We start from the raw sequence: 16,437 nt of genomic DNA on the forward strand, positions 1-16,437 counted from the left end.
GGCCTCAGGTCACATCAGGTTTTTAAGACAGTTTGCAAACAAACGAACAGAAATGAACCGCCAACCCGAGAGACGTGGACGCCGCCACGCTCCTCTCTCCAGGTAAGAGGAAACAGCTGAGACAGAACATGGACCCAGTTTAAGCTCGTGCACGCAGGCAGAAACGAGATGGAGCTCACGAACGAGCTGTGAGGGTGTGAGAAACAGCCCAGCCTGTGGACGTTTATCTAAAACAGTCATAAACGGTGTGATCTGAGCCCACGCTAACGGACGAGGTTTAACACTGTCAGAACAAAATACGTTTATCTAAGAGGTGTTTAAAAGCGCTGCTCACGTCCTTCAATCAGGAAACTGTTTTTAAGGCATCACATCAGAAACTCATCGACCGCAACCAACACCAAAGGACCACCAGCTAACCGTGATGCAGTTTTCTAGCAGTCTCCACGCTCTTATTTTGAAATCTGAGTCCCTACCAACTAGCCAGGCCTGTCACTTCCTGTCTTGCTGGTGTGGTGGTTTGACTTCTTTCAACTGCTTCTCCAGAGAGGATCTTCCCCCACAGCTGCACTCCACCTCCTCCATCTTGGACCACAGCTGCCTGTTCTTCTCTGAGGGGAAGCTGGGCTGGGCTGGGCTGGGGTGGGGTGGTGGGGTGGGGTGGTGGTGTCACCTGTGCACACCTGTAGCAGGTGGAGAGTGGGAGCCTAAAAGCTGCAGTCCAGGACTGGAAGTCTGCCCATGAGATAAGAGCTCACTGGAGAGGCAGCTGATTATTACATTTATCATAAAAGGACATCGAGATCGGTTTGTTTCACGCTGCATTCGAATCAATCAGGATTTTCAGAAACAAACGTTCTGTTATAAAAATATTCCACTGGAACCTTCAGGGGGAGAATTAGAGTTCCTAAAAGACAGCGGCTCGTGAGGCGGGATCGCCCCCATGTGCACTGCCCAAAGCACCGAAGAGCTCAGATTCACGTAGACGAGCAGCGAGTGAGTCGACGGCGAGAAACTGAAGAAGCTTCCAGTGTTTGAAAAGTAGACAGTTTACATTAAAGTTGGAGAAATGGTGGAAAAGCTGAAGTGCCGGTGAAATCCTGCCCTGCTGCAGCAACCTGCTCGAAATGTGACGCACGGACGTGCTGACAGTTCGTTTACAGTTAAACACGCCCCCACCCGCCCCCCAAGCAGCTCACAAAACCCGTCCAGCTCCATGAACGCGTCTTCACGTCCTCATCCTTACAGAAGCTACAGAGGAAAAAGCACAGTGGTGGCAGGTCTCCTCCTCCTCCTCTTAAGGGTTTCACAAGTTGAGCGATACAAGGAGCAGCTGGAGCTGTAGAGTCGCCGCCGCCGGGCGGAGGTCACCGTGACGAGCTCCTCTCCTTGCTGACGCAGTCATCCTGGCTGCTCGTGTCTCCGTTGGCCGCCATGCCACAGGTGCGTCTCTTCTTCCTTCGGTGAGACATGGCATCCCCCTCAGAGCCCGACCCCGCCTGTGGGAGGAGACAGAGTGCACATGCTCAGACAGGTTCCACAGCGGCGACATCAAACTACCAGTATGAGTTTTTACACGTTTTCCAGAGGAAGCTTGTTTGTTTCCTGTTAGTCTGACCTTCACCTTTTATAAAAACAGTATTTGTCAGGGACAACTTTAAGGCGTGCGTACACTCCCACAGACGCACCTCGTCACTGCATCAGTAAGAACCCTGCTGCCAGCTCAGGTGTGATGTGACAGCTGGGATTAATATAAGCCGGGATTGTACCTGAACGATCACACTTTATATCCTGCAGCCAGGTGCCGGATCTCATTTCGGCGTTCACCTGAGTCTGCTGCTGCTGTGAATATTTAAAAACACAATGCAGGAACTCCAGCAACACTTAAAGGGAAGAGGAACAACTTTATTGACTGACCAATGCGTTTCAGCTTGTGGCCTTCATCAGGGTCATGACCGTTGAAACGTGTTGGCATTGTGATTTTTTTCATCCTGTCCACACACCTTGAAAGTAGGTGAAGTTGTGCCAGAAACTTTTGCTAATATTCAAAAACACTCTGCAGGACGACAGACCTTAGCGATTTTGATTTTCCTCCTTGGTCTAAAACTTAAACGCTTCACAGAAACGTGGAAAATAAGGAATGATATCGTTTCATGTTGATGGAAGTTTACGGGTGTTTCAGAACAACATCTGGAGTAAAAGCACTGTTGGATGCTCTGCCTCTTACAGCTCCACATACAGTAAATATGTTCTTCTTCTAAACAGCTTCTAAGAGCACCACTCCCCCCTGCTGGTGGTGGTAGAGTATTACATACTATAAAAAGGAGAACGTGTGTTAGCATAAATGTAGCTTCATAACTGGTTTTGTAATTTACAAGATTATAAACTAAGGGGCACTCATCTGCACAGCTGGTGACGCAGCTGTGACAAACGACCACATGTGAGCTGATGAGGCCACACGCAGCCCAGCCTGGCGTCTCTACAGGTATGTCTACAGTTCTGTGCAAAAGTCTGACTTTTCTCCTGCTTTCTGAAGGTCTTTGGCTGCTTTTTCAGTCATTTTCAGTCCAGTCTTTGTGTGTGCTGAGCCCCCTCCTGTATTCTCTCTACACCCACGACTGCAGTCCGACCCACAACAACACTCTCATCATCAAGTTTGCTGATGACACCACGGTAGTCGGACTCATCTCAAAGGGAGACGAGGCAGACTACAGAGAGGAAGTCCTGAAGCTGGCAGCCTGGTGTTCAGAGAACAGCCTGGCACTGAACACCAAGAAAACCAAAGAGCTCATTGTCGACTTCAGGAGACAGAGCACTGACTTGGCCCCCCTTTACATCAACGGGGAGTGTGTGGAGAGGGTCCACACCTTCCGGTTCCTTGGTGTCCTCATCTCTGCTGACATCTCCTGGACAGACAACATCTCAGCGGTCGTCAAGAAGGCCCAACAGCAGCTGCACTTCCTGACAGTCCTCAGGAAGTACAAGCTGAACTCCAACCTGCTGCTGACCTTCTACCGCTCGTCCATTGAGAGCCTGCTAACCTACTGCATCACGGTATGGTACGGCAGCTGCACAAAGGTGGAGAGAGCGAGGCTTCAGAGTGTGGTCAAGACAGCACAAAAGATCATGGGCTGCCCTCTCCCCTCCCTGATGGACATTTATTCCTCCCGCTGCCTCAGCAGAGCAGCAAACATCATCAAGGACAGCTCCCACCCTGGTTTCAACATGTTCAGCCTGCTTCCCTCAGGGAAGCGCTACAGGTGCATCAGCACAAAAACCCACAGACTCAAGAACAGTTTCTTCCCCAAAGCCATAACCACCCGAACTCACCCCCCCCCATCAACCACCACTGTGCAATACCAAATTCTATGTGCAATAACACAAACTGTATATACATAACACTATTTATTACATATTACTTTTTAAAACTGGCTTGTATATTTGTACATTTTATATATTTTTTCTCTGTTAATACTGTTCATATGTATATAGTGTGTGTGTGTGTGTGTGTGTGTGTGTCAGCACATACGTCAGAGTCCGAGTCGGACGAGCTGGAGGACGAGGACGATGACGAGTCACTGGAGCTGTCTGATGCGATGCCGGTGGACTCCTGCAGGTCCACTTTGTCTGCCAGCGCCGCCAGGTCAGGCCGCTCCTGCTTCAGGATCCTGAAACAAAAAACGAAGCCGCCGTTAGCACAGCCTGAGGAAGTCCTCATGCCACCAGCTACAGTATACATTCAAGTCCACCCTAAAACTTAGACTGGGACCACAAACAGATAATTCACATCTAACGATGTCCTCCTCCTGACCCGCCCTTACCGGTACCATTTCCTGGAGAGTTTGGGACGTCCTCGAACCGTTTTGTGCCACACGATGGGGAAATTAACTGAGCTGGCAAAGTTCTGAGTGACGGCGATCGTCGTGTCCAGGTTGAGGACCACGTGCCACCATCCGCCTACAGAAAGACACAAAACTGGTTCAACATCAAAAAACAAAAAGATCTGAACAAACCGAATGTAGCTCTGCTCGATATCAGCTGGCTCCGCTGGGACATCAACGCCGTGTCTGAAGGGAAACTGATGATGCAGTTTCCACAGAAGTCCGACTGTCTTACAAACCAGAAACGACGGGATTACCAACATAGCCGTTAAATGCACTGGGTGTCGGTTCGGCTCACCGGGTTGAGCAGGCGAGTTTACCAACAATACCTGAAGTCACAGCAAACATAATACACTCGAGCTGAGCTTCCAACTTTCTGCTCATCTCCGTCTCATTAAATTCAGTGTTTGGCACTTTGGTCAGGTGAGACAACGGTGAACTTTCAGGGCGATGTGGGCTCTAACAGACAACGCCTCCCTCCTGTCTCTGTGTCTGTGCTGTCTGTCAGGTGGGTCTAAAACCTGGAGCAGTGCCCAAGGAGCAGCTGAGGGTTTAATCCGTCCTCATCGCCATCAGCTCTGTTGGCATTATGTGAATGTGGTCAGTGCGTCCTGAAAGGTCGGTGCCGCTGTTAAGTCACGGCTGGGTCAGTGAGCATTCCCACTCAACACGGGGACCGCTTATATCCACTGTAAACACTGAACACCAGCCTAGAGTCACCGGTTGTCGATGACATCACTGTCATCAGCACATGTGATTTCCTGGATGGAGCTGAGAGGCTGACAGTGCTCAAAACACAAAGTGTGTATTAATCAGCTTAGCTGCCCGACCAGTGCCTGTGCAAAATACAACAGCTGTGGATGAACGACATTTTATTCAACTTCATCTGCTGTGTCTGTTTGAGCCGACTGTTCCATGTACAATGGGAGTTTTTCTTTCCCACTGTCACCAAAGTGAGGGTTTCTCTGAATTATTGTCGGGTCTTCACAGTGTAAAGCACCTTTAATTGACTGTTCTTATGATTTGATGCTATATTACAAAAAAAAACCTGAATTAAAACACAGACCCCCACATACTGATGTCATATTTTAGCGTTTAAATGTAATAAGAATAAACATGACTCACATGCATACAGAATGAAAGATGGATTGAAAAGTGAAGCCAGTATGGAAGCGAATTCTTTTTAATGGAGGAAGCAAAACCCTGACGAGAAGTCAGAAGTGTTAAATAATAACATCTGAGGAAAACAATCAGATGCTCTGTGAACGTGTTCGATTCAGTTTTTAACTCTATAGCATCGAATCACAAGAACAGTCACCTCAAGGTGCTTCATATTGTGAGGCAAAGACCCTACAGTAATTCGGAGAAAACCCAACAATCATATGACCCCCTATGAGCAAGCACTTGGCAACCGTGGGAAGGAAAAACTCCCTTTTAACAGGAAGAAACCTCCAACAGAACCAGGCTCAGGGAGGGGCGGCCAACAGGTTGGGGAGGTAGAGAGTTTAAACAGCATAAAAGCAGCATGTAAACACACCAACACCACTTTGTAGGATTGATTGATCTTTCTGTATATTTTCTGCGTTTTGTTGTTGTTGATAATCTGACTGGCGACCTGTCCAGGATGTACCCCGCCTCTCACCCTAGCTGGGATAGGCTCCAGCGCCCCCCCACCGCGACCCTGACACGGATAAGCCAAACAGAATGGACGGATGGATAAACTGAATTAAAAATAAAAATGAATCGAGAGCAACCCTACGGACAGAAGCCGTTACAGCCTTACTGACCGGGCACGAACACCGTCTCCCCGGGTCGCTGCAGGATCTCCAGCGGTCTGAACTCTGCGGGCCAGGTGGGCTGCTGCGTCCGGGGATAAACCACGCTGAACCAGGTGATGGCCTCATCCTGCTGGTTGCCGCCGTCCTCCCTCGTCACTTTGATCAGCTCCCGCGGCGTGTTGGTGGGGAACAGACACCATCGCTTGTGTCCCTGAACCAGGGCGTTCCAGGCGCTGGTGCCCAGCGGGTCGATGTGGATGCCGGTGCCGGAGCGGGCTGGGCCCATCACAAACCATCTGTGGGGGAAATTAAGCGAATGAAATCAGACGTCACAAGCTCAGAGAAACTAAAGAGTCGCAGTAGCTCATGACTGCTCCAACACACCTTAAAACAGTGGTGGGGAACTCCAGGCCTCGAGGGCCGGTGTCCTGCAGGTTTTAAATATCAGCCTGGGTCAACACAACTGAATCAAATGATTAGTTCATTACCAGGCCTGTGGGGAACTTCAAGACATGTTGAGGTCATTTGACTCAGCTGTGTTGGATCAAGGACACATCTAAAACCAGCCCTTGAGGCCGGTGGAGTTCCCTCACCCCTGCCTTAAACTTTCCCCCGCTTCCTGTTCCAATTTCCAATCTCAACTCAAGCTTCTTTTAATAAGACCTGAAACCATAAACTCATCAGGAAAGTCATTACAGAGGTCAGTGTTGAAGCAGCAGACACATTTTCTTAGACGCATTTTTACAACCAGAGGACTCGCCTCCTGCTGGACCTTAAAAGAATGCAGGTTTGAGGCCTTCAGACCTGGACACTTGGTGGATGCAGGAAGCTACCTCCTCTGTCTTTTTCTAATCACTTTGCTTCAGTGCAAAACTTCATGAGGTCAGGGAAAGGGGTGATGTTATCCAACTTGCTGCTTCATAAAGTGATGATGCCGTCCTCCTCAGGATGCACTACAAAGCCCTCCTTTTTCATCTTTTACACATCAGTTCTTCCTGCTGAGCTTCATTCAAACTGAAAAATATTTAATTTAAAAATTCTAACCTTTGTAAAAGCAAACAAACTGAACTAAAGGTGTCATGCTGAGGCGAGAAGCCTTCACAAGAAAATATAAATGAAAGAGGAAATGGGCTGGAGTGGCCCAGTGTGCGCTCTGCTTTAGAAGGGAATAAAAGAACAGCTGTGATTACGGCTGCAGGTACTTCACGGTCAATTAAGGAAGTTGAAGATGCTGATTATTTTAAAGTTTAATTTGCCTCCAGCAATCAAGAGGGTTAGTGTGATCAGGATACTGGGACGACATATTGGTGAAATCTGAGGGCTCAAGCGCCAAATAAATCTGAACATAAATCAAAAATATCAAATAATCCATCAACAGTTCAAATTACAGCCAACAGGGTCTGAGATCTGACCAATCAGTTGATCAAATGAAGAGCAGTGCTCCTGATTGGATAGAGATGTAGCAGATAGACAGCTCACCTGTAGGGCGGCCTGCGCTTCTCTCCTGCAAACTGGAAGAGGTCGTCCCTGAAGAAGACGGGAACATCGTAGTCCTCCAGCAGCTTCCGCCGCTTCGCATGTTCACCGTAGCTGCTGTCAAAGATATAGAGCGGGCTGTCGTCACGGGTGGACTCCAGGTACTCCACGTAGTACTTCATCTTCATCTTCACTGAGTAACCATCATTATCCTCACCACACTTGAACTTCTGGTTACGGTATTTGCGTTTTAAGCGCTCCAGCGTCCATTTTTCCCGTGCCGGCCAGTTCTCCTGACAGTTAAGGAGGACGGCGGGCTTGTAGGGCCGCTCGAAGCGCTCGATGAACTCCTCTGTGGTCAGACGGAGGGTGTCCACACGTTCCACATTGTCCTGAAACACAGCACAGAGTGGCGTTCGATGTTTCTAATGTGTTTCCCAAATGTTAAAAAGGTAATTTAACCGCCACAATTCAGGAAAAAGAGGAATGTGTGCAGGTGTGTGTGTGTTGGTTTAACGGCTCTTTGGTAATGCAGGTCACACCTTCACAGACTGTAGTTTGCTCTCAGTCTGCCATCTGTTTTCACTCAATCACGGCTGCTTAAAGTTCGTCTGGCCTGTATTCATAAAATCTTTCACATCATTCCTTAAATCCAAGTCGTACCTGCCAGTCATGATGATCAGTTACATATTACCATTATATGTCTTCTATAACAGTTGTAATTCAGCCACTCCCAAACTTCACACAGCTGCAGCTCAGTTTGGTGTTTTCCTGCTTTTCATTAGATCAAACTGTGAAACGGTCATATGTTTAAATCCTGCACCATCATTAAAATTTAAACAAATAAAGTCTATTTGTGCCCAGTATACTTCATTCTATTTTGTATCATGAATATTGTATTTATATAAAATAAATATATATCTATATCTATCGATCGATCGATCTATCATATATATATATATATATATATATATATATATATATATATATATATATATATTTGTCTTTTATGTATTAATGTTATTACATGTTATTACATTATTTTACGGTGTCGTTATTGATTTTAGGTCAGACTCCACAACAAAGACTTCAACTGATCAAACACACACATCCACACATGTGCAATAGCAATAACACTAAGTGCATTACTCTTTTTCTGGCATCGCTGTATTATACCCAATTGTATATAGCATTTGTATTCTATTTTATTCGATTGTATATAGTATTTTATTTTATTCTACTCTATTGTGCACAGTATCTTATTGATATCTTATTCCAGTGTTTTTCTCTAATTTTCTATGCAACTTTGCACTGTCCACTGCTGTAACCAAACAAATTTCCCACGCGTGGAACTAATAAAGGTTATCTTATCTTATCTTACCACAGTCTTTCATTATGTTTTGTGTCTCATCGTTTTCGTTTGCAGTGGCCGTTAAATGTCTGAATCACAGTTTGTAAAAGTACTTTATGAATAAAGTTTGATCGATTTTTCTTCTCAAGTACTTTTGTAAAATATTACTAAAGATTATTAAGAGAATATAACCGTCTGCTTCTGTGATGTCACTGATACACCGGCTGTACGTTCAGCACCTTAAGCATTGTTATTGATACTACCCCCAGGCTACCATGCAGTACTTTTACTTCGTCTGTTCCTCCACATTCGTGTTGGCTCTCGGGTGTTAAATGATTGTGTGATGAAGGCAGACGGACATTAACAGGAGCTCATATCAAACACCTCACGTGCCGGCGGCGGCTGCCACATTGTGTACGTGACAAGCTGCACTCCCCTGTTAGCCACAGTTAGCTTAGCATCAACAGTTACCTTCACAGTACGGTGCGACAGGTCGAAGGACTCATAGTAGCCGTGTTTTATCCAGTCCAGCGAGTCCTTCAGTTCGGGTCTGGCGCTACGTTTCGCCTCTTTGATCCTCTTTTTGCTCTTGTGGTTCATTCCTCCGCCCGGCGTGTTTATCTCTGCTCAGCTAGCTGTCAAGCTAACCCGGTGATACCGCACAAACACATCCAACAGCCTGCGCTCTTACCCGGCTAACTGCGCTGCTCTCACACCTTCACCGGGTTTCTCTGACAAAACGACAAAGCCACCCGCCGGGTATGTGATAAACACGTCCTCCGATGTGAGTGAACTCTTAAACCCAGCCGGGCGGATAAAGTTTGGTAAACAGCAAACAGGAGCAGCTAGCTGGCAACTGTGTGACACAATGCTTTCGCAACTGATTACGCAATTAGCCACCGCCCCTCTGTAAAGATTGATAGTTTATTGGCTACATAAGCTAGTGAAAGGTAAGTCTCGATTGGTTGGCCAGTCGAGTGAACCTTCCCGCCCGTGATTTTCATTGGCTGTTTAAAGGCCCTCCTTTCTGTTTTGGTCTGCGCGGAAGTAGTTTCCAGTGTGGCGGTTAGCCGTGGCATGGGGTTTTCATGGATACCAATAAAAAACGTTAATATGAGTTTTATACCTAAAAACAAAGAACTGGACTGATAGCAGGTAGATGTCATAAGGTCAGTTAAAAGTGTGTATGCTCACAGGATGGCCGACAGTGGAGCCGAAACGCCGAGCATAGCTTATAAAGTGTTCACGTTTGAAGACGAGAGGAAAAACACGCAGGAGTCCCTCTGTGTCTCCATACCTGAGGTCTGTTCAAACCTGTAAATGTAATATTATACCGAATGTATAGCAACAGAAAATACACTCAGAGTGACAAACTTATTTAATCCTTTAATGTAAATAAAATTCGTTGTTGTGCTGTTTAGAAATCGACGTGTTAGCTCCTTAAAAATGGTCAAATTTAAGTTGTGTACAAATCGAGACTTTTTTGACATTTTAAAATCCTCGATTTAATACAACACACAGGCAATACACATACATATTTGTGTTTAAGTAAAATTTGTAAGCATTTAACGGCCGTGCTGTTAAATCACGCTTCATTTAAATTAACCATAGGTACATAAGTAATACATAAGTGTTAATACGATACCTTTGAGTCCCCTGTTTTATTCGGCCTACGTTTATTACACAAAAATTAGTGCTGTCAATAGATTAAAAAAAATTAACTAATTAATCTCACAATTTTCTGTTATTAATTGCGATTAATCGCAATTACTTGATCAATGGCTTGGCTCCAATTACATTTTTTCAACTTTATATTTTAAGATTGTAACAGACATTTATGCAGTACAATGAAGTAAATGCAGAATAAACACAAAGAATGTATGCTGAAATTCAAAGAGAATTTTAATAGTTTTCATCAATCTTTAACACAGTGAAAACTTACAAAAAACTTTAAGGCCATCAACAGTGACCGAACCCAGGCCTACAGGTTAAAGTGAATACCATAACAATAAAGGGTGCACAAAACTCAGTATTTAAAACACAAAAAGACACAGCTGAAAACCCAGAATGTTGAACATTTTTCACTTCAAAGGAGCAATCTGGCTTAGTCCTTCTTTGCACTCAGCCGGTTACTGAGGCAGACTATTCTGTTTACATTGTCTGATGACAAAGAAGCACGCTTCTTTTGAATGATGTGACCTGAGAGTGAGAATAATCTCTCACAAGGCACTGTGGTTGCAGGGGTTGACAGGTACTTGCGTGCAATAGGTGCCAGCCTGGCATGTGCTCCTTCTCTTTTTAACCACCACTGTAGTGGACACTCTCCTATGTCAATTTTGGGCTCTGCTTTGTACAGATTCAGACAGCAGTCTATAGCATCTTCCTCTTCCTCTGTATCTGAATCAGGAGAACCCAGCAAGGAGATGGACATCTTGCTCTTCTTTGGTGATGGTTCCTCTGTTGTCTGAGCAGATGGTTGGCGTGCATCCGTCTCTGCCATAAGAAGGTCATGTACTGATGCCCACACCTCTCTTCTTTCATCTTTGGAAAGGCACTTAAGGTCTTTAAACCTGGGATCAAGGGTAGTAGCGATCTTCAGCCATGTGAGATTGTTGCTGTCCCTCTGCTGAGCTAGGTCTGTGGTAGAAACCTTCTTAAACCTCAAAACGTAGACTGGGTCATCATCTGAGGGCTCCATAATCCTGAACAAATGACACAAGGCTGGCAACACCATGGAACAGGAGACATACCGCTCTCCCCCCAGCAGTTCGGTAACATATCTGTAATAGAAAGATCAAGTCTGTATTTTTCTATTAATCACACAGAGACAAACATAAATACCACATATGAAAATACACAGAGAGGTGGAGGTGGAGAACATACTTGAAAACAAAGCTAGAACACAAAGATAGACACACAATCATGAGAAACAAAATGATTTACCTGCAAGGTTGAAGTAGTTCCTCCAGCTTTTGCAGTCTGTCAAGCTCCTGGTCAGTCAACATGGTCACCTTGCTGTTTTGTTGAGTCAGGATGGTGGTCAGCCCAGATTTGTTTCTCGGGATCCGCTTGATCATCTCTAGGGTGGAGTTCCATCTTGTTGGAACGTCCTGAACAAGCGGTTCTGTTTGATGTCCATGTGCAGCTTGCTGTGCCTTTAATTCCTGAGCGTTTGCTGGACTATGCTTAAAATGTCCAACAATGTTGCGACATTTGGCCAGAGCCCTTTCAAATGCGCTGTCATTAAGAGAAACTGTGACCGTTCTTTGCAGAATGTGGGCCATGCAGGGCATGTGTTCAAATGGAAGTAGTCTGGCGGCTGCAACCATGTTACGAGCACTGTCGGTGCCAAGCGTGGTTACCTTGTCCTTGATTTCCCATTCGTTTGCAACACTCAGAAAATGGTCAGCACACGCCTCAGCATAGTGTCTCTCTTCAGTTTTACTCACTGTTAGTGCAAACGATTGCATAGTCCAGTCGTTATCAATAAAATGCGCCATGACCCCCAAGTAATTATCGTTGTTCACCGAAGTCCAGTGGTCTCCGGTGAGAGCGACGTTTACTTGCACAAGCTTGCTGGACTGCTGAGCCCTCTGGTCCTCATACAAAGTGTGCAGTCTCGACACAATGGTTCCTCTCAAGGGCAGATTGTAACACTCATCTCCTGATGCAGCGCGAATGACTTCTCTCAGTCCATCATCTTCTACTATGCTAACTGGTCGGCAGTTTTTAGCTATCCAAACAACCAAGGAATTGGTTAATTTTTCTCTCACATTTTTTGTTATTCGTCCACGAGCACCATACTCCTGAAGCGTAGACTGGCGAGATCCCGTAGAGGCGGATTCAGTTGGGTGTTTTGCTCTCAGGTGATGCGGCAGTGATAAACTGCTTCTGTGGTACCTGAATTCAGCTTTGCAAATTGTGCATCTTACTCTCGTTTTGTCCAACAAGCCATCAGGCAACTTCTTAAAGAGAAACTTTCCACCCAAAAGTCCACCCTCATCCATGCTTGCGTGTGTTAGCTAGTGTTAGCTAGATAGTAGCATGGTGTCACTTCTTCTTCTTCTAATCATTTCTGTCAGGCCAAACGCCAGCATAGCACACTGTTGCCCCCCCCCCTCCAGAGGTGCTCATGCGTTTAAAGGTTTTAGATTACAGGAAATTAATTTTAAAAAATCAGCGTTAAATTTTTTTAACGCGTTAAACATTTCGCGTTGATCTTAACAATTAACGCGATAATTTTGACAGCACTAACAAAAATATATTTATTTTTGTAAACTGGACCATCATAGCTGATTTTCCTGGTGTCCTCCATCAGTTATATCACAGTAAGTGGAAGGAAGGAGGAAAATAACTGAATCCATAAAGTCAGGTTTCTGTGTGCATTTGTGATTGACTCATTTGTGAGCCAGAAAGTCTAAAAGCACTGATTTTCTTAGATGTGGAATTGATTAGGACCACAGCTTTCTGTCACTTTAACAACTGATTAGTTCATTTTCTCAGCTTTTTATCATCACTGGCCAACAGAATATCAGAGGATAACAGTTAACAGATGATTAAAGCCATGAGATGTCTGCGTGTGTTGATTTTGTTCCACAAAACTTGTCTAATCCTGTGTCTCAGGTCCTCGACCCGCAGTTCGGCATGTATGTGTGGCCGTGTGCGGTGGTGCTGGCTCAGTATCTGTGGATGCACAGAGAGGAGCTGAGAGGGAAGAAGGTGCTGGAGGTGAGCAGGAGCACACATTCAGACTCAGACATGTGGAGAAACGTTACACTGATCCAAAGCACCGCAGAGCTGTCAACGATCCGTCTGAGGAGTCATTTGATGTGCAAATGCAGAGCACTGGGACTGATTGAGGGTTCTGGGTTATTTTGATAAGACAAACCTTAAATTAATATTTACATGAAGACAATTGAGTTTAAGGTGTTTAGTTAATATGAGTAAAATCACTTTAGATGCCAAATATAAACTTGAAACTATTAGTAGTGTGTAAGCTACAGTGAGGTCATGTCTGGGTGGAAAAAACAACCTCGTCAGCATCAGAGAAATGCGTGGTTTAAAGCGAACCAGTTGCAAAGCCGCCTAAAGGTGTCGCATTAATGCTGTTTCAGCTCAGTGCAGGCGTGAGTCTGCCCGGCGTGGTGGCGGCGCGGTGTGGTGCCGAGGTGATCCTGTCAGACGCCGCTGACAGACCGGCATGTCTGGAGAACTGCAGGCGAAGCTGCGAAGCCAACGACCTCGGCGACATGCCGGTGGTGGGTGTCAGCTGGGGTGAGATCTCCCCGGACCTCGTCCTGCTCCCCAAGCTGGACGTCATCCTGGGCTCAGACGTCTTCTACGATCCCGAAGGTTCGCAGCACAAAATCAAAACAAAGTATTCAGACGCCGTCACGCTTTCAAACCTGATAGAAATTTTCTAAAAAACGTGTTTTTGATTTTGACTTTGTTGTTATAGTTGACTTGAATGTAGGTCAAAGGTCAGACGTATTAAATCAAGTAAAGGCATCTGAAGCAGAGTTATCATAGTTTGGTATTTCTTCATTAATTTTATGTAGTTTTAAATTGTTCGGTTGATATTTCAGTGAAGCTGGGCGTGTTTGTAAGTCAGGTGTGAAACAGCTCAGTCACCTGGACTGTGTCGATCGTCTGTGTTATCAGGGAAGAAATAAAGTGCAGTTATTATTATTACTCCACTGTTTATAAAGTGCTCTGCTCCTGTATCAGCTTCTCTAAAATCACACTCGTATCTGACTGGACTGTTTTCCTTTGAGGATGTTTGGAAATGTGAAATATATTTCCTGTTGATGCACCAGGATGTAAAACGATTGTACAAACATCGTTTATGGACCATGATGAGTTGTTGCCTGTTACAGATTTTGAAGACGTCCTTGTGACCGTTTTTTTCCTGCTGAGAAAAAACCCCAAAGCCGAGTTCTGGACGACGTACCAAGTACGAAGGTACGGCTGCTCCTCTGTGGGCGTTTCACTCTGTGGACTAAAACCTTCACAGCTCTGATCACCACACGAGCCTCAGACTCAGTCTGTGTGATTTCAGTGATCAGAAAGTGGCATGAGATTAAAAATGTTCTTTTAAAAATGATCATAATAATTTTAATTCAAAACTACCATTCGAATGATTTTAATGTATTTAGATATTTATTTTAAATAATTTGTTCTTCCACAGCAGCTCACAGGAATCACTGATGTAAACAATCACATTTTTCATTTTCATCTTTTTTTAATACAAAAAGAAGAAAACTGAAGCTGTTAAAATTTAATGTGGAAAAGTTTTTCCTTCTGCAGTGTAACACAGTCGTGTGCAGAGCTCTGAGAGACGAAGCACACACGCTAACACCCAAAATATGATCTCATTCATAATAATGTGCGCTCCAGGAAAATCCTTCATTACACCAACGAAAATGAACATATTTACTCTATTTTATTCTTTTGAGTCCATTTTAAAAATGTAATTAGATTTCATTAAAATGTGCAAAATAACATAAAGTCCACGGACTAATCGTACATAATCATGAAAATAAATGTTCGGTTGCAGTTATTTGGTGTTTGTGTTGAAAAAATTCACATTTTGGTTAAGAAGGAGCCAAAGGAGCTGTCGCAAAGTCAGACACGTGGCCTGAGAGACCAATACTCGGATCTCTTCTCCAACTGATGACAAAGAGCTGCAGCGGAGGAAACAGAGTTCACAGCTTCTTCTTCATGTGTTTCAGCGCCGACTGGTCGATCGAGGTGCTGCTGCACAGGTGGAACCTGAGCTGCATCGAGGTTCAGCTCGACCAGTTTGACGCCGACACACCTGAGCTGGCCGGGTCGAATCTGCCCGGCAACCACAGCATCCAGATGATGAAAATCACCCTGAAGACGGAGGATGCTGGACAGGAGTCCGTCCACAGAGCTTCACCATAACCTCCAACCACACCCGCAGCAGCCAGGCTAACCAGTGACTCATGTGAGACATTTGAGGAGCAGAAACCAGCGTTGGTATCCTGATGTTTGACCTGCTTTTTATAGTTTACTGCAGGAAACTTCAACAGGTGCATTCACACATAAAGTTCATATCAGCACGTGGGACAGGTATCTGCTCAGGACACGTTAGAGCAGATCCAGCACATTCCCTCAGCTTCAGTGAACTATTAATGTTCCATTTATGAGTGATGGTTATTAAAGTGACTGTGGAGCCGTCACATTAAGCAGGTCTGAATCCAGCCTGGTGTCTGGTCAGACCTGCTGACAGGGCTGTCAGAGCTGCTCTTCCAGCCCTGACAGGCTGAAGCTGGAGGCTGTGTTTCCTGCTGTGAGCAGCAGAGGGCAGCGTTTCACTGAACTTGACACCTGAGGTCACAATGATTAAACTGCCTCATAAGTGTGTGTGGTTTCTTGGTCTTATTCATGAGTTTGCTCAGATTGTTTAACTCTAGATAAGAAAATGTGGAACAAATGAAGATTCACACATTTTTAGTGCAACAGCTGGTTTTGCTGTTTACACACACATGTGTAAACTGTGTCATAATGGATGATTCTGGTGGATCCCTAAATCTAACCCTCACACTGATACAGATGTGGATTCCAGGCCTCACAGTCTTCTTCCTGTTTGCTGTGAGCTAAAATTCACAGACAAAAGCATATTTTAATGTCCCGGACTGTGTACAGCTATATTCAAACCACATGTGATCAGCGCATGGATATATATGTTGTATGATAATAAAATGATGTGTTTTTGGATTTTCTGTCCAATCCAAACCAGATTGAAAACATGTCAGTTAATCTGAAAACTGCTGAGACGACATTCACTCACCTGACATGCACGCTAACCCAGAGCTGTGTCAGCAGCTCACAGTCACACTTTAGCTATTACACCAAACTGGAGCTAAATGAGGAAGACTGCTGCCCTTCACAACCAAACAAGTTTATCTGCAGCAATGCTGTGCTGGTC

At 45.1% G+C, this 16,437-nt stretch overlaps 2 protein-coding genes across 4 annotated transcripts; one reads left to right on the forward strand and one right to left on the reverse strand.

Moving 5' to 3' along the window:
* Positions 1–751: 751 nt before the first annotated feature.
* jmjd6 (jumonji domain containing 6, arginine demethylase and lysine hydroxylase) lies at positions 752–9,386 on the reverse strand. Of its 2 annotated transcripts, none has more exons than XM_003442556.5 (6): positions 8,955–9,386; positions 7,136–7,524; positions 5,666–5,952; positions 3,819–3,954; positions 3,527–3,665; positions 752–1,496 (listed from the first exon to the last, which is right to left on the reverse strand). In XM_003442556.5, the coding sequence occupies exons 1-6, from the start codon at positions 9,081–9,083 to the stop codon at positions 1,365–1,367; spliced, it is 1,212 nt and encodes a 403-aa protein (XP_003442604.1). In that variant the 5' UTR covers positions 9,084–9,386; the 3' UTR covers positions 752–1,364. The 2 variants fall into 2 exon arrangements, with proteins under 2 accessions (XP_003442604.1, XP_025762277.1); XM_025906492.1 differs by lacking the exon at positions 752–1,496 and adding an exon at positions 3,008–3,065.
* Positions 9,387–9,522: 136 nt separating this feature from the next.
* mettl23 (methyltransferase 23, arginine) lies at positions 9,523–16,226 on the forward strand. 2 transcript variants are annotated; one of them, XM_019357543.2, is made up of 6 exons: positions 9,523–9,785; positions 10,890–11,254; positions 13,107–13,211; positions 13,598–13,835; positions 14,360–14,444; positions 15,215–16,226. In XM_019357543.2, exons 2-6 carry the CDS (start codon positions 11,216–11,218, stop codon positions 15,408–15,410), a joined length of 663 nt encoding a protein of 220 aa, XP_019213088.1. In that variant the 5' UTR covers positions 9,523–9,785; positions 10,890–11,215; the 3' UTR covers positions 15,411–16,226. The 2 variants fall into 2 exon arrangements, with proteins under 2 accessions (XP_019213088.1, XP_003442492.2); XM_003442444.4 differs by lacking the exon at positions 10,890–11,254.
* Positions 16,227–16,437: the final 211 nt, after the last annotated feature.

The sequence above is a fragment of the Oreochromis niloticus genome, linkage group LG4, assembly GCF_001858045.2.
Source record: "Oreochromis niloticus isolate F11D_XX linkage group LG4, O_niloticus_UMD_NMBU, whole genome shotgun sequence".
In the NCBI taxonomy this organism is placed as follows: Eukaryota; Metazoa; Chordata; class Actinopteri; order Cichliformes; family Cichlidae; genus Oreochromis; species Oreochromis niloticus.

Excerpts from the sequence above, each read along its gene's own strand:
- jmjd6 (XM_003442556.5), bottom strand. The coding sequence starts at position 9,083 with ATGAACCACAAGAGCAAAAAGAGGATCAAAGAGGCGAAACGTAGCGCC. Across the intron at positions 5,953-7,135 it reads AAGCGCAGGCCGCCCTACAG|ATGGTTTGTGATGGGCCCAG; the intron begins GTGAGCTGTCTA and ends TTTCCCCCACAG. Across the intron at positions 1,497-3,526 it reads CGTCCGACTCGGACTCTGAC|GCGGGGTCGGGCTCTGAGGG; the intron begins GTATGTGCTGAC and ends CTCCTCCCACAG.
- mettl23 (XM_003442444.4), top strand. The coding sequence starts at position 9,681 with ATGGCCGACAGTGGAGCCGAAACGCCGAGCATAGCTTATAAAGTGTTC. Across the intron at positions 9,786-13,106 it reads TCTGTGTCTCCATACCTGAG|GTCCTCGACCCGCAGTTCGG; the intron begins GTCTGTTCAAAC and ends CCTGTGTCTCAG. Across the intron at positions 13,836-14,359 it reads CGTCTTCTACGATCCCGAAG|ATTTTGAAGACGTCCTTGTG; the intron begins GTTCGCAGCACA and ends TGCCTGTTACAG.